Source organism: Aquarana catesbeiana, linkage group LG06, assembly GCF_042186555.1.
Source record: "Aquarana catesbeiana isolate 2022-GZ linkage group LG06, ASM4218655v1, whole genome shotgun sequence".
Classification (NCBI taxonomy): domain Eukaryota; kingdom Metazoa; phylum Chordata; class Amphibia; order Anura; family Ranidae; genus Aquarana; species Aquarana catesbeiana.
Genome location: NC_133329.1, coordinates 234696547 through 234717476, shown reverse-complemented (window position 1 = coordinate 234717476; position 20930 = coordinate 234696547). Strand labels below are relative to the sequence as shown.

Below are 20930 nucleotides of genomic sequence, written 5' to 3'. Positions count from 1 at the left end.
GGCCACTTCTTTCGACCTGTACAGCACCCTGCAGGAAATGCCTTAGCGCTGTAGTGTCCAGGATCCAGGATTTCCACTCCGCAGGGTCCAGCGCCCAGAGGCCACATTATAGGAAAAACCTAGCAAGATCTTGAGTCTTCTTTGCGAGGCTCAGGTACCATTTATCCAAGCATAAAAGCCTGTGTCAAAAGGATCCAATCGGTCAATCCCTTGATTCATTTTTGGAACAGTTTGTGGGACTAGAGACCTGGAGCTCAGAGCTTAAATAAACCGTGCCATCCACCTTGCAGACACTGGTAGAAAACTAAAGTACTTCCTGTATGGGAGGGGTTATGTAGGGGATCACTTCCTGTCTGAAGTACTTTGGTCTACCAGTGTCCAAAATGGAGTATAACCCACAGCAGGTAATGAATATTAGCCCGACTCTGTGTCCCATGATGTATGAAAAAGAAAGACCTCTGCACAAGAAAGATGCTCTTCTCCTGGTGAAGTTCTTGCAAGATGAAATCCAGCATACTCCAAAGGAATCGTTCACCCTGGAAGGGAATGTCCGCAAAGACCTTTAATAGACATCTGGTTAACAGACCAATACTTAAGCCAAGCACTCTCTGAAAACATCAAGGTGAGCTTTGAGAGCAGTGCGCCCCATCCAAGGACACATCACACACGTACCTAAGGCCCTGAACCAGCTAGTCTGCTAGTACCATTTAGTTCAGGGATACCTGCTCCTACCTAAACCTGGCGTAGGAACTTAGACCATTCAGTGAGCGTCTGGGATACATGGGCTAAAACCAGACACAAGCCATACAGAAATAGTTAACATGGCGCAGGCAACAGCTCCTGCTGTCCTGCCCAAAGCCTCAAAGGAAGACGACTCCATCACTGGTAACACGGTTGCCATATAGCCATGACAGGGGAAAGGGATATTAATGTAGAAGGCCTCCTCAAATGGGTAACATGCTGACAAAATGATTAGGGTCTATGAAAAGCCACTTTGGATGTTCACAATTCTCATAACGGATATTAAGTACCCAAGGAACCCCCTTGGAAACAAACTGACTTCAAGCACTAAGCAAGGGACAGGAACAGCCGACCCGGGGCGTGATGGCAGCAGCATTCACCCACAAGAAAGGGCAGTGGACCACATCACAGCTGCCTGCAGTTCAGGCTCACTGAGCCAATAACCAGGGGGGAGTGGGGGAACAGGCCGGAGGTACTGGCAGGAGAGGCAGTCCTGGAGGGGACAAAGACCCTATAGGGCCAACTACCCCAGGGAGTACCTGCGCCCTATGAATGCCTGGGCTGGGGGGCATCTACTTTCCAATCCACAGAGGTTGTGGGTATCCACCTCTCAGTAACTGACATGGACTGCAGGCGCCCGGTCATGTGTGTCCCTGTGAGAGGTTTAACTCACTAGCCACCCTGGTCCAGGATGGGGTTTGCTGAAGCTAAGAGCGTAAAGGTCTGCATTCATTGTTCAGATTGCAGTGACTACTAGATCTAGATTATCCAGCCCATCACTCAGCCTGGCTGTTGAAAAAAAAAAAAAAAAAAATCCCAGAAAAAAGAAAAAAAAAAAGCTATGAAACCACAGGTCCCAGCAGAGAACTAGGTCTTGAAACACTAGACAGAAATAACTGAGTTGCCTATAGCAGGGGGGGGGGGGGGGTTCATACCAGCTAGAACTGCTCATAGGCGGTGCAGAGTTCTTTTTCTACCTAGTCTCCTACTCCTGCAAGTGGCACTATAAGAGAAGAGCTGTGTCCATTAATGAATGCAAGAGAAATTGTCTTTACTCTCAAACTTAAACATGGGGAAATGTATTTTTGCTCATTTGCAACATTGTGTACATTATGACAACAACATTACATCATCATGGGATGATAAATGGATACTCTCTAGGCTGGACAAAAATTGTGGGTAAGGGCTAGTTTACACTTGCTTTAAAACATGGCTTTGGACAGGCTTTGTTAAAGCTCTCTGAACGCCAGTCAAAGCTGTCACTAAATAAAATGGTTAGCCTACAGTCCTGTTTACACAGGCTTTTGCTTGGGGCTTCGATGAGGCTTTGGTGGGGCTTCAATGGGGCGTCGGTGAGGCTTTGTGGGGCTTCGGTGAGGCTTTGTGGGGCTTCAATGAGGCTTTGTGGGGCTTCAATGGGTATTGCTATAGAGCTCTATGGAGGATTTGAAGACGCTTTGAAGCACCACTAAAGCTACATTGGGTATCATTTTTGAAGCAAAGCCGAAGCAAAGCAAAAGCCTGTGTAAACAGGACTGTAAGCTAACCATTTTATTTAATGACAGGCTTTGACTAGTGTTCAGAGAGCTTTAACAAAGCTTGTCCGAAGCCTTGTTTTGAAGCAAGTGTAAACCAGCCGTTAAATGAAGTGTAAATGATCCCTTAAGGTGCTGATAAATGACCAGAAGACAATCGATTCACAGTTTTGCTCTTGTTACTGCCCAGGGGCAGTAACAAATGCATTCTCCTGCTGAGGGGGCTTGCAGTTGAATGGGTAGATTCAGTGGCACAATCTTACAGAACTGCAAAGTTTTAGACACTTATGAAAAAATGCTGTTACGCTTGATGCTTTTAAAACACCATGAATAGTTTCATATTTATCAAGAGACAGCTTTGAAAGTACTAGAAAGGGGAAAAAATGAAATCAATATTTGGGTGTCTGTTTATGAAGCAGTGAAATTTATTCACTGCTTCATTCTCCGGCATTCACAGTGAAGATCTTTCTCCTCTGTGTGCCAGTTTATGAAGCGGTGTAGATCGCTTTACCTTCTGAGGAGTGAAGAGATCTACAAACGCTTCCAAAAGTGGAGAACGGCCCCAGATACTGGAATCTCGTGAGACTTTACGAGATTACAGCACCAGAAATTCACCGAAACACCAAGATGTCAGTTTATTAAGCAGTGATAAATTATCACCGCTCAATACACGGACAGACGGTGTGGATTAATGTTAATAAAATAATGAGTCCCCCTACATTATATATATATGTATACACACACACACACATTATATATACATGTATATACACACACATTATATATATATATATATACATATACACATTATATGTATACACATAAATATGACAGGGGGACATGGTTACAGTGTTGGGGGGTCTGAACGTGGCATAAGGAAGTTAAAAATCTTCCTCCTTCCCCCTCAGATCCCCCCAGATTTCCTCTTCACTCCCCAATTCAACACCTCTGAGCTGGTGAACCTGGGAGTGTGAATTCTGACTCAGAACGCCAGTGAAGCAGTGAGATCACTGCTTCATAAACTGGCCGTTACTGTGTCATTCATGAGGATTCTCCGTGTGTAGAGATAATCGGTGGGAGAACAAGTTCAAACATGTTCTCCCCGATTATCACTGTTTCATAAACTGTTTATGGACTATGATCAGCGGCGATCCTTGGGATCACCGCTGATCAGTGGCGTAGCGTGGGTTGTCAGCACCCAGGGCAAGGCAAGTAATTTGCGCCCCCCAACCTGCGGACTTTTAGCACTCCCTGAGTCCCTTCAAATACAATAGTACTGACCACTACACTGTCCACTACACGGAGAACTACACTGTCCACTACACTACATTGTCCACTACACTGACCACTATATTACACTGACCACTATACTGTCCACTATACTACACTGACCACTATACTAAACTATGATGACCACTATACTACACTACACTGACCACTATACTACACGACACTATACTGACCACCATACTACACTACACTGACCACTATACTACACTGTCCACTATACTAAACTATGCTGACCACTATACTACACTGTCCACTATACTACACTGACCACTATACTACACTACGCTGACCACTATACTACACTACGCTGACCACTATACTAAACTACGCTGACCACTATACTACACTACGCTGACCACTATACTACACTACGCTGACCACTATACTACACTACGCTGACCACTATACTACACTACACTGACCACTATACTACACTACACTGACCACCATACTACACTGACCACTATACTACACTACACTAACCACTATACTGCACTACACTGACCACTATACTACACTACACTGACCACTATACTACACTGTCCACTATACTATACTACACTAACCACTATACTACATTACACTGTCCACCATACTAAACTACACTATACTAACCACTATACTATACTACACTAACCACTATACTACACTGACCACCATACTACACTATACTGACCTCTATACTACACTATACTGACCACTATACTATACTACACTAACCACTATACTACACTGACCACTATACTACACTACACTGACCACCATATTACATTACACTGTCCACTATACTACACTATACTGTCCACTATACTACACTACACTGACCACTATACTATACTGACCTCCATACTAAACTACACTATACTGACCACTATACTATACTACACTAACCACTATACTACACTACACTGACCACTATACTACACTGACCACTATACTACACTACACTGACCACCATACTACATTACACTGTCCACTATACTACACTGACCTCCATACTAAACTACACTATACTGACCACTATACTATACTAACCACTATACTACACTGTCCATTATACTACACTAACCACTATACTACACTAACCTCCATACTAAACTACACTATACTGACCACTATTACTATACTACACTACACGGACCACTATACTACACTGTCCACTATACTATACTAACCACTATACTACACTATACTGACCACTATACTACAATACACTGACCTCCATACTAAACTACACTATAATGACCACTATACTAACATACACTGACCTCCATACTAAACTACACTATAATGACCACTATACTGACCACTATACTACACTACACTGACCACTATACTACACGACACTATACTGACCACCATACTACACTACACTGACCACTATACTATACCGACCACTATACTACACTACACTGACCACCACACTATACTACACTGACCACTATACTACACTACACTGACCTCCATACTAAACTACACTATACTGACCACTATGCTAACCACTATACTATACTACACTAACCACTATACTACACAACACTATACTGACCACCATACTACACTATAATGTCCACTACACTGCCCCCCATACTGACCTCTATACTAAACTACACTATAATGACCACTATACTACACTGTCCACTATACTACACTGTCCACTATACTGACCACTATACTACACTACACTGTCCACTATACTGACCACTATACTACAATACACTGACCTCCATACTAAATTACACTATAATGACCACTATACTAACCACTATACTATACTACACTGACCACTATACTACAATACACTGACCTCCATACTAAACTACACTATAATGACCACTATACTAACCACTATACTATACTGACCACTATACTACACTACACTGTCCACTATACTGACCACTATACTACATTATACTACACTATACTGACCACTATAACTATACTGTCCTGCCTACAGTCTCTCTCGCCCCCCCCCAGCCAGTAACAAGACTCTCACTCACCTTCTTGTCCTGGCTGCATTGATCCAGGTGAGGAGGAGAACACAGCGGCGGCTCACATTGTTTCTTCTCTCCCCTGCACTCTGCCTGCTGCCATGTTCAGTGCCCGGCGCCCTGTGATTGGGCGTATGGGGGGTCATGTGCGGAGGCGGGACTTCAGGAGCGATCAAGGACAGGCCAGCCCAACGCCTCACATGACCCCCATACGCCCAATCACAGGGGGCGCCGGGCACTTAACATGGCGGCCGGAGCCCGGGGACACAGGAATTTGAAATTAGGAGGAGGCAGCCAGTGACACATACTGGCGCCCCCCTAAATGTCGCGCCCGGGGCCACGGCACCCCCTGCACCCCCCACGCTACGCCACTGCCGCTGATCACTGCTTCATAAACGGACACCTTGGTGTGATTATTCTTTTCTTTTAACACGATAACAACTCTACAGGTACACATACATGCAATTTCTGAACAAAATCACAATAGTATTCTATCCTTAAGAACTTGCCAATGTTGCACTGCAGACATTGGCTGTCTTACTTCTCTTTGTCTCAAGTAATCCTGGATTGAATTGATGTTGAAATTATGGATCAGTGAAGTCTCTACCATCTGTTGTGAGACGCCGTTTTTCACTGCAGATATTTACTGTATATTTTTGTCTTGTGTTTGGGGTCATTGTCATGCTACCAAATGAAAGCGGAACCAATCACATACCAGATGATGATGCATGACAGACAATCTGCCTGTAGTTTTCAGTGTTATTTGGTACAATGAATTTTGACCAAGTCACTAACTTTGCAGAACAGCAGCCCCAAATCTACATCCACTTTGCTTAACTTTTGCCTGCAGACATTCATCCATGCTCACATCTCTATTTTGTACTGGTGACCATTGCAACTGAAAAAAAATGTGAGGAGAATTTCAAAAAGTTACAGTTGTCCACACTCTTTCCTATTCCATCCAACACAAAAAAACAAAAAAAGTTTTGGGTATACTGTACATATGCTTTATATATTTTGCATCTGGACTCAGACCAGAGCATCTGCTGTCATTTTTATGCCCCTCTGTCCTTCTGTTTTGTGTGTAGTTAGGCAATTCAGCTTATAAGGGAATCACTTTTTGGCTTTGATTCTTTAAAGAAGAATTTCTGATAAGACTTATGAACTGTTGATCAGTGTACCAAGGTCCCTATGGTTTTCCTCTTTAGCTGATAGCAGTCCTGGACATCTTCCAATTTTGAAGGGAAGGAAGCTTTATGTATATCTGCTCCACTCATGTTTTCATGGCGTTTGCTGGTCCTCAACCCTGCCGCTTAGGTTGGGCTTCTGCAGTAGAGCCCAGACACCACACCTGAAAACATTGGTCTGGTGTGATACTACTGCTGAGTTGAGACCTTGCTGTTGCAGGCTGACTACATTGTGCTACATTGCTACTATGTTCATTTTCATCACTGTATGAGATTTGAAGGTTAAACTATTACTTCTACTGCAATCTCATTTATTTAAGTATGGTTGTCCCTTGTCCCATATTTATTTTCTTTACATAGCTCTTTGTTTAGATCAATTTCATTTATCCTACACTAAAATGTATGCATAACTTAAAACATTTTATTATAGTTTTGCATAGAGCAGGAAAGAACTAAAACTTCAGTCAGTTTACTCCTGCTGTGTCCTGCTTGGAAGATTTCTCTGTATTTCCTTTCCCTGAGATGCAGCAGGAAGCGACTGGAAATCTCTTAAAAGTGATGGGAATTCCCCGCTAAGATTTTACAAGAACAGTTGTCCTCGTTGGCAGATTTACTATCACTTGGTGTTCCAGCGACTACTGTAAACTTTTGGATTTCCCATCAATTACTGTCTCAATGACAATGAACTATTAGGAAGGCGGAATCTACTGACCAGTGCCTCTCTTCTCAGAAAGTTGGTAAGCATCTGCCAGCTGTCTTTAGTGTGTTTTGCATTGGTTCTCCCTTACCAGGGTCAGACCGATGCAGCAGGGGCCATCATTCTCTATCATTTGTTAAAGCAAGCAAAGTTATGTTCAAAACTATGTATGGTATGTACTAAAGAAAAAGGAGAACATGGCAACAGCTTATTTCCTTGTTTGTTATATGTACTAAAGTTTTACCTATTTGGAGAAAATGATTTGTTTGTTTTGAAAGATTGTGTAGATGGTTGAGGCGTAGAAACTAAAAAGAATTTAAAGCCACAAAAAGCTGCACTTATTTAAAAAAAAAAAAGATTAATTTTTTGTAAAATATACTACCATTTAGGCCAAGAAGGTTACTGTATCCACAATCAGTGTATTAAGTGATATTAAACCCATTGCCACAGTTTTTGCTTTATATCATGTTTATATAGTATACCTAGATGCATGTCTCAGTTAAAAAAAAAAAATAAAAATCCTAAATACCTTTTAAATGCCTTGTACACTGCAGTCATGTAACTCTGCGTCACTAGCTCAACTCCACAATGTGTGATCAGTAGGTGGAGCTAGCTAGAGACCTTACATGCAAACTGCAACGTCACTGCAATACACCTGCAGTGAGGCTCCCTCTCCCTGGTTTACTGGTCTCATGTTTCACACAAAGCTTTATGGACGGTTCACAGATTGCTTTTACCAGCAGCTTTGCTGGTAAACTCCAAAGACATGCTGGTAGGTTAATTGGCTTCTGTCCAAAATTGGCCCTAGTATATGAATGCGAGTTGGGGACCTTGGATTGTGGGCTCCTTGAGGGTAGGGACCGATGTGAGTGTGCGATGTATGTGTGGAGCGCTGCGTATATTGACGGCGCTATATGGGTACCTTAAATAAATATAATGGATGAGCATCTTAATGAGACACAATGTAAATGGATAGGGGCAATTGTAGACACACACCCACACTCACTCAGGTTGAACTGGATGGACTGGTGTCTTTATTCAACCTTACTTAACTATGTAACTATGTAAATAGTTCAGAAAGTCTGTGCTTTGTGTGAAACATGAGATTAGTAAACTAGGGAGAGGAATGCCCTATTAGTCATGACTCCCAATAGTGCTCTCCTAACTTTGGCCCCAAGCCTAGCTGATGTAAATGCCACTGGAGGAAGCTTGAACAGAGGAAAGTGAAGGGACTGAAAACGAGAGCTTGAGGAGCATGCGCAGGATTTGGACAATGCTGCAGCCACAGAATAAGCTGCTATTTTGATGTTAGTGAAAGATGGAGGAGATTAAAAAAACGGCAGGATCAACCAAGTATTTATCTAAATATATAGGATGGGGAAAGAAAAGATGCACAGATAAAGGACGTCATTATAAATTCAAATGCCAAGAAAAAAGTTTTGTTTTAATGACACTACTAAACATGTCTCACTCATTGCATATATTTTTTATTGCACAATATGTGTTCAGTGCCTAGAAAAAGTATTCATACCCCTTGAAATTTTCCACATTTTGTCATGTTACAATCAAAAATGTAAATGTATTTTTTGGGATTTTATGTGATCATCCAACACAAAGTGGCACCTAGTTGTGAAGTGGAAGGAAAATGATTAATAGTTTTCAAAATGTTTTACAAATAAATATGTGAAAAGTGTGTCGTGCATTTGTATTTAGCACCCGAGTCAATACTTTGTAGAACCACCTATCACTGCAATTACAGCTACAAGTCTTTTTGGGTATGTCTCTACCAGCTTTGCACATCTAGAGAGTGACATTTTTGCCCATTCTTCTTTGCAGAATAGCTCAAGCTCTGTCAGATTGGATGGAGAGCGTCTAAACAGCAATTTTCGAGAATTGCCACAGACTCTCATTCGGATTTAGGTCTGGACCATTCTAACACATGAATATGCTTTGTAGCTCTGGCTGTATGTTTAGGGTCGTTGTCCTGCTGGAAGGTGAACCTCAGCCCCAGTCTCGAGTCTTTTGCAGACTCTAACGTGTTTTCTTCTAATAAACAAAGGAGGGTTTGGAACTTATGAGGCACATGAAAGCGAGTGCAAAAAATGGTAAACATGACATTAGTTCAGTTTAGTGACTTGTACATACAAGCATAAAAAACTATTTCATCTGTAGCACTACTCCCGAAGGAGCCGCTTAGGTACGTTTGTTGCATACTCTGCCTCTCAACCCCAATAACAATCGTCATTTTTTGTCCTCATTAATGTACACACAGCACCCCATATAGACAGAAAAAAAAACACAGAATTGGTGACATTTTTGCAGATTTATTAAAAAAAGAAAAACTGAAATATCACATGGTCCTAAGTATTTAGACCCTTTGCTGTGACACTCATATTTAACTCAGGTGCTGTCCATTTCTTCTGATCATCCTTGAAATGGTTCTACACCTTCATTTGAGTCCAGCTGTGTTTGATTATACTGATTGGACTTGATTAGGAAAGCCACACACCTGTCTATATAAGACCTTACAGCTCACAGTGCATGTCAGAGCAAATGAGAATCATGAGGTCAAAGGAACTGCCTGAAGAGCTCAGACAGAATTGTGGCAAGGCATAGATCTGGCCAAGGTAACGAAAACATTTCTGCTGCACTTAAGGTTCCTAGGAGCACAGTGGCCTCCATAATCCTTAAATGGAAGACATTTGGGACGACCAGAACCCTTCCTAGAGATGGCCGTCCGGCCAAACTGAGCTATTGGGGGAGAAGAGCCTTGGTGAGAGAGGTAAAGATGAACACAAAGATCACTGTGGCTGAGCTCCAGAGATGCAGTCAGGAGATGGGAGAAAGTTGTAGAAAGTCAACCATCACTGCAGCCCTCCACCAGTCGGGGCTTTATGGCAGAGTGGCCCGACGGAAGCCTCTCCTCAGTGCAAGACACATGAAAGCCCGCATGGAGTTTGCTAGAAAAACACCTGAAGGACTCGAAGATGGTGAGAAATAAGATTCTCTGGTCTGAAGAGACCAAGATAAAACTTTTTGGCCTTAATTCTAAGCGGTACCCCACACTGGAATGCTTCACACCGCCGATGAAGGTGCATCAGGATATGCACCTGGGATCCCCCCCCCTCTCAGGCAGGATTTTCCTGACCGGCTGTGGATGCCTGGAACAAGGCAGTGGACTGATCTGGGAGGCAGTTCCTTTCCCCCCAAGTCTGTTCTCCTGCCTCGTGGGGACTGAATTCCCTCAGGAAATCAAGATGGGGCCTTTTGCTTCTCTCAGGCTGGCTCTTGTAAGTTCTGGGTCCATTTTACTGTAGATAGGGACTACATATCCCAGAATCCATTGCTGCTGCTGAAGTCCTTCTCATTGGCCCCCTGTAAGTGAGTGAGCAGCCCTGTGTGTCTGAGGAGAAAAAAAATGAGGGGGGGGATATCCCCCTCAGACGCTGATAGGCACTTTCCCCCACACCATATAGTGTCACGCTAAACATAAACGTATATCCTTAAATATGATTAATAATAAATATCATAAATTCATGCCATATAATCCAAGTGCTACAGTGCTCAAAAACATATAACATATGTGCAAATCATGCTGCATAGTGGAAGTCCAATAATGTAGTGATAAACTATTTGCCAAAACATGATCCTTGTGAAAGCTGCTCCAAACTTCAAAAAAAGTGCCAACACTCCAGTGCTCCCCCATTTGTGAATGCCCTCACCTCCGGGCGTGTGACTGCACAATGAAGTTTGGTCAATACACGCTGAGGAACTTCCCCTGGGTTCTGTGAGAAAAGGCCGCTTAGATGTCCTGGGTCCTCCTAGAGTGGGGTCCTCATAATAATGGAAAAAACGGACTGGATAGTGTAATACCGTTTAACAATTGCTTTATTTTAAAAAATCCCACAAATGGGTACTCACATGTGCAAGGTGCTTGCAGCGCACCAAAAACTTTTACAGGCAGAATTGTATGTGCCCGTGGAGCTACCGTTCTGTATAAGCAGTCTCCGCTGCTAGCAAAGGCTGCTACTGCTTCCCAAATGTAGTCCTATCACCTCCAACATGTGGTGACACAGGGAATCACGCGTCTTCCTCAAGAAGCATCCCCCAAAGGAAGACGCGCGATTCCCTGTGTGGACACAGGTTGGGGAGGGGATACACTTGTGCATATACACTTCGTATTGGGGAAGATCCTAGCAGTAGCTCGCAAGACCTTTATATTACCAGGCACCTTCTCCCTCACAGAAGAATCTCGGCCAGCTTGGCCAGGCCGTGGGATATCCAAGGCACCTGCTACACATCTATATACATACCAATTATGCATTATAATTTATCTATACACAGGGATATTTCCATTCTTCTCCCCCTGTGTTGTTCCTTCTTAATAGGACCCAATAATGGACTATACTGGTCTTTTTACATATATTTTTTGCAGACACACTGTATGCATTCACTCCTGAGGAAGTGGAATACCACAAAATGCATCGAGCAAATTCAGATGCATAAATTTTTAAAGATATGGTGCATCTTAAACCGAGGCTTGACACGCACTCCAAGCACCATCTTGGAAATTATATCCGAGGTAGGAAGTGTCACTGATGGAAGACAATTAGTGATTAATGATTTTATTAGATACTACTATATAAACGCAGTGAAAGATGGGATAGACATACTCCAGATGATGTCTTATTACTGTGATGGTGAACCTATGGCATGCTTGCCACAACTCGCACGCAGAGCCCTCTCTGTGGGCACGTCAGGACGCTGTGTCTATGGCCGCTGCTAACTTTTGTTCATATTGATGAGTCTGTTGACTCCGCTCGTCACCGCTGCTTAGTCTCTCCTCCTACATAGGCTGAATGGGTAGGTCCGGCTGGGGTGCGGAGCCGCCCACTCGTCCTGACTCCTGCAGTGCTGGGGGTCTCTCTGGATTGCCAGGCAGCACAGGTCATGGCGGGAGAACTGGAGGACAGACTCCAGGGGAATCAACTGGAAGGCAGCTCACCTCAATCCCAAGGAGCCAACTGAGTCTGTCAGTGTCTGCTGAGAGTGAGACTGACTCAGATTGTGGAGCAGAGCAAGTTAACTTGTTATGTGCAGTGTGGACTAACTGGTCAATGAAGTGGACTTGGCACCTCAGCAATAGCCAGGGACATTCACAGGAGGGAGGGACTGGGTGGTCTGGCCTGGGACTGGGGCCTGCCTGGGGGTCAGTGCAGTGGCCGCCCCAGTGCGGGAAAAAGAGCACAGAACCGAGGAGGAAACAAGGAAAGAAGGTGCTGTTGGCCTGGGTACCTACCTAGGTGTTTTAGCATGTGAGATAGGTATTATTAATCTTGCATGAACTCATTCAGGAAAACATGGGCTGCTGCATCACTAGTGGAGATTTGCAGAAGCTCTACCACTCTTGTAGTATGTCTGCGGTCTCAGATCCACTCTTGTAGTATGTCTGCGACCTCGGATCCACTCTTGTAGTATGTCTGCGGCCTCAGATCCACTCTTGTAGTATGTCTGCGGCCTCAGATCCACTCTTGTAGTATGTCTGCGGCCTCAGATCCACTCTTGTAGTATGTCTGCGGCCTCAGATCCACTCTTGTAGTATGTCTGCAGTCTCAGATCCACTCTTGTAGTATGTCTGCGGTCTCGGATCCACTCTTCTAGTATGTCTGCGGTCTCTGACCATCTCCTGTAGTATGTCTGTGGTCTCCGACCATCTCTTGTAGTATAAGAAAAGAAATCCTACGAGCCACAATGAACCTAGTGCTAAATATAAGCACTACACAGCCGCATGCATGAACCACGTCTTGTAATGCATGTAAACAAATAAATAATGATGCGCTAAAGTGTGCTAGATGTGCCCCTATCATGGCACAAAGAAATATAGTGCATATACAAATGGGTACAGAGGTGTATACCATGCTAAATATTATATCGCATAAAACTGATAAACATAATGTGCACAAGTAAACAATACAATTAACATATAGAATAATAATCAATTAAAACACTTTTGCTTCAAATATAATTCATAGGTGCAAATGGATGCCAAAAAGTGCTATGTGCCAAACAAAAGTGCTAAGTGCCCCACAATTCATGTACATACTAGTCCATCATGAACTACATAGATATAACGAGCAAAAAGTCCTGCAAAAAAGTGCTGGTGTGTGATCTTCAATGGTAATATATTCAAACGTGCTTAAATCTCCACGTGCCACAGGTCATGAGATGGTGCAACATAAGTAACCCTCCCAAGGTAATGCACTCACCTTAGAGAATGTGACTAAGTCACTAGACAAAGTCAGAAAATGCTTTTGAGCCGCCCAGGGCTCTGTGTGGATCACAGGATCACAGGCTCCAACACGGGAATAAACAATAGATAGGAAAAAAGGACCATATAGTGTAATATCGTTTAAAATATTTATTCCAAAGTCAGACAAAACTCTCCCCCAAATGGGGTACTCACATTCTAAGGGTGCGTCAGTGCACCACTCTAAACAAGCATGTAGGTGAATAAAGCAGTAAGGATATGGCGTCCGTCCCAACACCGACAGCTGCCGCTGTCTAACACTGTGTCCTGGCCCCTCCCCTATGCGTCTTCGACACAGGGCATACGTGTCATCATCAGGGGGAACACACCTCTAAGATGACCACTGCCTTGCCAAAGAAGCTGAGGGTAAAGGTGATGGACTGGCCAATAGGGATGAGCTTCGAGTTTGAGTCGAACCCATGTTTGACTCGAACATCGCCTGTTCCATTGTTCGTCGAATTGCAAACGTTATGGGCCGTTCGCGGCAAATTCGAATGGCGCATCACAGCTCATAATTTACTGCGGCATCCCAGTGCATTGCTGGCTGATGATTGGCCAAGCATACACTATGACCTGCATGCTTGGCCAATCACAGCGCCGTCTGTACAGAGACGTAATTGGCCAAAGCCAGGGTGGCTTTGGCCAATTATGGCTCAGGGGGTTTAGTACATGCTCCACACTATATAAGGCCACCTTCGTGGCGGCCTTGTGTAGTGTGTTGCGGCGGCGGAGAGACAGTGTCATTTGATTTAAGTTAGAGTACACAGGCGAGTCAGTTAGCTGCACTTACAGTGTATTGTGTATATATATGCGTCCTAGGAGTTGTGTGTATATATATATATATATATATATACATACATACATACATACATACATACTATTCAGTTTAGCTAGATCAGTTCCTGTTATTCTCTTCCTAATATATTGACAGGCAGGCGTTTTTACAGTATTTACAGTTAGTGTACTGTGTCCTTTGCACAGTGTGCACCTAAAGCTACCTGAAGAATATTGCTGGTGTTCTTCTGATCCTATTAATACCACAGGCAGGCAGCTACAGTATTTACAGTTAGTGTACTGTGTCCTCTGCACAGTGTGCACCTAAAGCTACCTGAAGACAATTGCTGTTCTGATCCTATTAATACCAGAGGCAGGCAGCTGCAGCATTTAAAGTTAGTGTACTGTGTCCTCTGCACAGTGTGCACCTAAAGCTACCTGAAGACAATTGCTGGTGTTCTCATACTAATATATATATATATATATATATATATATATATATATATATATATATATATATATATATATATATATATATATATATATATATATATATATATATATACACACATACATACATACATACATACATACATACATACATATATATATATACATATATATATATATACATACATACACACACACATATACATCCCAGCTTTGTGCAGTTACACCTCACTGCAGGCCATTAGTATGTCTAGAAGGCCAACAAGGAGAGGCAGACAGTCTCAAGCCAATAAAAGAGGGCAAGCAGGCTCTGTGTCTAGAGGCAACAGTGATGGTCGTGGACATGGTGCATCCTCATCAGCACGTGGCTGTGGGAAACGTTTGTCCTTTTTTTTCAGCAGCTGGTCGTGTTGAGCTGCAACATGCCTTAGACTTGGTAGAGTGGATGACCAAGCCGTCCTCATCCTCCTCATCCTCTCTCACCCAGACTCAGGGTGCTTTGTCTGGCAAAGCAGCTGCCAACGTGGCCTCTTCCCTCGGCTCAATGGCATCAGTCACTCCTTCCCTAGCCCCACCATGTCCTCCTGAGGAGTCCCCCGAACTGTTTGACCACAGTGTTGGGTACATGCTCCAGGAGGATGCCCAGCGTTTTGAAGGCTCTGATGATGGTACCCAGCTAGAGGAAGGCAGTAACGTGAGCCCAGAGAGAGGGGGTGCCTAAGAAGGACAGCAATCTGGCAGTCATGTTCCCCCAGCTGCAGCATACTGCCAGCTTTGCTCCAGTGATAGGAGGGAGGGGATGATGAGGAAGTCACTGACTCCATGTGGGTGCCTGATAGGAGAAGAGGAGGAGGCACATCAACGAGGCAGGATGCCCTCCAGGGGCCAGCTTAAGGGCAGCACACCGACTGCATCACACCGCAGAACTCCGCATGTGCAGGGCGCTGCTGTCTCTGCGCGTTATTCCAAAAGTTCTTTGGTGTGGGCTTTTTTGAGAAGAGTGCATCAGATCGCACCGCTGCTATTTGCAACATATGTCTCAAGCGTATCTTGCGTGTCCAAAAAACATCACCCGCTTGGGCACCACATGACCAGACATATGTCGACCTGCCATGCAGTTCATTGGCAAGCATACCTAAAAGACCCACACCAAAGAACAAAGCGGACCTCTTTGCGCCTCATCAGCTGGGATCTCCAACCCCACTATACCTTCAGTCCTCTCTGAAACCTGCACTGAGAGGAATGAAGGTGTAGAATTAGGTGTGTCACAGCCAAGTACTTGTGGGCAATCTGCTATCGGTACACCGACGCCAGATTGTACCAGGCGAATTTCCCTGCCTCACCTGCTGCACCGCAGAAAGAAGTTCGCTCCCAGCCATCCACATGCCCAGTGGTTGAATGCTAGCTTGGCTAAATTGCTAGCACTTCAACTGCTGCCATTTCAGTTGGTAGACTCTGCCCCCTTCCGTGAGTTTGAGGAATGTGCGTTTCCTCAGTGGCAGGTTCCCAAACGCCACTTTTTCCCACGGAAGGTGATTCCGACTCTCTACCGGCATGTGGAAGGCAATGTCTTGGCCTCGCTGGACAGGGTGGTCAGCAGTAAGGTGCATATTACCACTGACTCATGGTCCAGCAGGCATGGACAGGGACATTAACTATTTTTCACTGCGCACTGGGTGACTTCTGGCAGCTGGGAAGGATGCAGGACAGGGTGCAGTAGTGTTGGAGGTTGTTCTGCCACCATGCCTCCAAAATTCTACTAGTGGTGATTCTGCCACACCTCTCCTCCACCCCCTCCTCCTCTTCTTCCTCCATGGCCTCTTCCTGTGCCGATTTGTCCTTGGAACCAGCGGTGCTCCGTAGGCATTCAAGGGGCTACACAAGCACGCAGGCAAAAAGATGCCATGCGGTGCTTGAGCTGGTGTGGTTGGTGGACAGGAGCCACACTGGGGCAGAGATTCTGTCAGCTCTGCAGGAGCAGGTTCAGAGGTGATTGACACCACGCCAGCTTAAGCCAGGAATGGTGGTTTGCGACAATGGCACCAACCTCCTCTCTGCCCTCCAACAGGGACAACTGACCCATGTGCCCTGTTTGGCTCATGTCCTTGCCTTGGTGGTGCAGCGGTTCTTTGGCAGGTACCCGGGCTTACAGGATGTCCTGAGCCAGGCCAGGAAAGTCTGTGTGCATTTCCGCAGGTCATATAATGCCAGTGCTCATCTGGCTGACCTCCAAAAGGAATTTAACCTGCCCAAGAACCAGATTAGGCAATCTGTGATATGGACACCAGGTGGAACTCAACGTTGGCCATGCTGCAGCAGCTGCACACACAGCAGAGGGCCATCAATGAGTACCTATGTGACTATGGCACCAGGACAGGGTCAGGGGAGCTTTTTTTTCCCCACGCTAGTGGGCTATGATCAGGGATGCATGTACTGTCCTGTCACCATTTAAAGAGGCCACGAGGATGGTGAGCAGTGACAGTGCATGCATCAGTGACACTGTCCCTCTTGTGCACCTGTTGGAGCATACGCTGCATGGAATAATGGACAGGGCACTTGAGGCAGAACAGAGGGAGGAAGAGGAGGACTTCCTTCCCTCTCAAGGCCCCCTTTATCCAGACAGTGTTCCTGCGTGCCCGCCGATCACATAGGAAGAAGAAGAGGAGGAGGAGGAGGAGGAGGAGGAGGAGGAGGAGGAGGAGGAGGAGGAGGAGGAGGAGGAGGAGGAGGAGGAGGAGGAGGAGGAGGAGGATTGTGTCAGCATGGAGGTGGAGCCTGGCACTCAGCATCAGCAGCAGTCTTCAAGGGATTTACAGTCCTAAGAAACCCATGGACTTGTCAATGGCTGGGAGGAGGTGGCTGCGGATCATGTCATCCTTAATGACCCAGAGGACTCTGGACCGAATGCCTTAGCAAACCTACGGTGCATGACCTCCCTGATCCTGCAAAGCCTGCGGAAGGATCCTCGTATTCTTGGTATCAAGGGGAGGGATCATTACTGGCTGGCAACCCTCCTTGATCCACGTTACAAGGGTAAGGTTGCGGACCTTATCTTGCCATTGCAGAGGGAGCAGAGGATGAAACATCTTCGGGAGGCCTTGCAGAAAGGTTTTTTGCAACGCGGTTCCAGAGCCTGGGAAGTTACAATTTCCTGGTCCTCCTGGACAAAGTGTTGCTGAGGTTTCGGTCAGTCACAGAAGGAGCGGTGGAGAAGGTGGCCGTCTGACCGATGCGTTCAGACAATTTTTTAGTCTGCAGCCCCAAGGTATGATCGGTTCCAGCAACCATCGCCAGCGTCTGATTCACATGGTGCAGGAATACCTAGGGGCAAGATCAGACTTGAACACCTTTCCCACCGAAAATCCTCTGGGTTACTGGGTCTTGAGGATGGATCATTGGCCAGAGCTTGCACAGTATGCAATTGAGCTACTGGCCTGTCCTGCATCCAGCGTTCTTTTAGAACGCACATTCAGTGCTGCTGGAGGCTTTGTAACCGATCACAGGGTGCGCCTGTCCACCGAATCGATCGATCGGCTTACCTTCATAAAAATTAATCAGTCTTGGATCACCAGCTACCAAGCACCTGATGCTGATGTAACCAAATAATTTTATGCAAGATCCCTTCAAGACTGCCTTTGCTGATGCTGAGTGACTATCCTGTTATGCTGAGTGACAATCCTCTTCCTCCTCAATTTTCATGCCGATAGCTTGTAAGAACATTTTTGGTTGTGGGCACCGCCACCAGTGGCTAAGGCCCAATTTTTCTGCCCCTGTTTAACAGGGGCATATAATTACAATTTTTGATGCAATACTTTGCAGCAGGGCTCATTCCTGCGCTCCAACTATAGCATCTGTGAGGGGTTGCAGTGTTGTGGCACCAGTGTCTAAGGCCCAATTTTTCTGCCCAACAGGGACAGTTAATTACAATTCTTGATTTAATATTTCACAGCAGGGCCCATTCCTGCGCCTACCAAGAGTAACTGAGGGCTTACAGTGTTGTGGCAACACCACCACCAAAGGCCCAATTTTTTTGACCATGTTCAACAGGTGTATAATTACAATTCTTGATATAATATTTCACAGTAGGGCCCGTTCCAGCGCCTACCAAGAGTAACTGAGCACTTACAGTGTTGTGGCACCAGCACCACAGGCCCAATTTTTCTACCACTGTTCAACAATGGCATGTAATTACAATTCTTGATCTAATATTTCACAGCAGGGCCCGTTCCTGCGCCCACCAAGAGTAACTGTGAGGGCTTACAGTGTTGTGGCAACACCAACACCTAAGGCCCCAATTTCTGCAGAGTATATAGGACAGGCCCCCACTTTCAAACAAACTTACAAACGACTCCTACTTGCAAACGGAAGGAGACAAGAAGTGAGATGAAATCTACCCCTAGAAAGGGAAATTCTCTCCTGTAATAATATTAATAATGTTAATATGGGAAAAAACGTGTCTCCTCTCCACTGATGCTTTATCACCAATCCTTGTTTCACTAAAAACCCACTAAAAATCTATTGTCATTGGGACAGAAATTGAGGTGAAATCTTCTGAAGAGGTGCACAGACAGCAAAACAAATGTTACAGGGGTGATAACCCTTCCCTATGTTTTCCAAAAAGCTTAAAAATTGATTTTTTGGCTGGAGCTACACTTTAAAAATGTACCAGTTCAAAATTACAAACAGATTCTACTTAACAAACCTACAGTCCCTGTCTTGTTTGCACCGCCTATATACTGCTGTTCAGAGTATATAGGGCCTGGGGGCCCCACTCCTTTACTTTTTTAATTTGGGTGCAGGGTTCCCCTTAATATCCATACAAGACCCAAAGGGCCTGGTAATGGACTGGGGGGGGGGGGGTACCCATGCCATTTGTCTCACTGATTTTCATCCATGTTGCCGGGACCCAACATTACATTAAAGCCACAAGCAGTTTTGAATGACTTTTATTCCTTTACAAATGTCATTTTGTGCATGGACTGTTCTAAGCACGGGAAACACACACCACTTTACAGGCATACCATAGACACCCCCCAGGTACGATATTTAAAGGAATATTTCACTTTTTTTTCACTTTAATCATCATTAAAATCACTGCTCCCGAAAAAACGGCCGTTTTTAAAACTTTTTTTTGCATTGATACATGTCCCCTGGGGCAGGACCCGGGTCCCCAAACCCTTTTTAGGACAATAACTTGCATATTAGCCTTTAAAATTAGCACTTTTGATTTTGAACGTTCGCGTCCCATAGACTTGATTTTGAACGTTCGCATCCCATAGACTTTAACGGGGTTCTAAAGTTTGCGCAAACTTTCGGTCCGTTCGCAGGTTCTGGTGCGAACCGAACCGGGGGGGGGGGTGTTTGGCTCGTCCCTACTGGCCAAGCATGTCTCCAGACCTAAACCCTGATGAGCATCTGTGGGGCATCCTCAAACGGAAGGTGGAAGAGCGCAAGGTCTCCAATATCCACCAGCTCTGTGATGTCATCATGGAGGAGTGGAAGAGGACTCCAGTGGCAACATGTGAAGCTCTGGTGAACTCCATGCTCAAGAGGGTTAAGGCAGTGCTGGAAAATAATGGTGGCCACACAAAATATTGACACTTTGGGCCCAATTTGGACATTTTCACTTAGGGGTGTACTCACTTTTGTTGCCAGCAGTTTAGACATTAATGGCGTGTGGAGTTATTTTGAGGGGACAGCAAATTTACACTGTTGTACAAGCTGTACACTCACTACTTTACATTGTAGCGAAGTTCTTCAGTTTTGTCACATGGAAAGATATAATAAAAGATTTACAAAAATGTGAGGGGTGTACTCACTTTGGGAGATACTGTACATAAGTGAATGGTCCAATCTGGATAGGATTGTATGATACACCATTTGTCTGATCAATATATGTAACTTTCTGAATAGGTCACTGTATAGTAATGAGCATGTATAGCGCAGCACTTTACCTTT

General features: G+C 44.8%; 1 protein-coding gene across 5 annotated transcripts in view; it reads right to left on the bottom strand.

Annotated features, from left to right (window-relative positions):
- Window positions 1-20930, bottom strand: part of LOC141146648 (acyl-coenzyme A amino acid N-acyltransferase 1-like) — an 89478-nt gene that overhangs the window by 30824 nt on the left and 37724 nt on the right. The window contains exon 1 of one of the 5 annotated variants that reach the window (XM_073633068.1): window positions 7971-8036. The exons of the other annotated variants lie outside the window; for them this stretch is intronic. Within the exon in view, the coding sequence (XP_073489169.1) occupies window positions 7971-7999 (29 nt within the window). The 5' untranslated portion in view covers window positions 8000-8036. Of the gene's footprint in view, window positions 1-7970; window positions 8037-20930 lie in introns of those variants that run through there. 5 annotated transcript variants of the gene reach the window in all.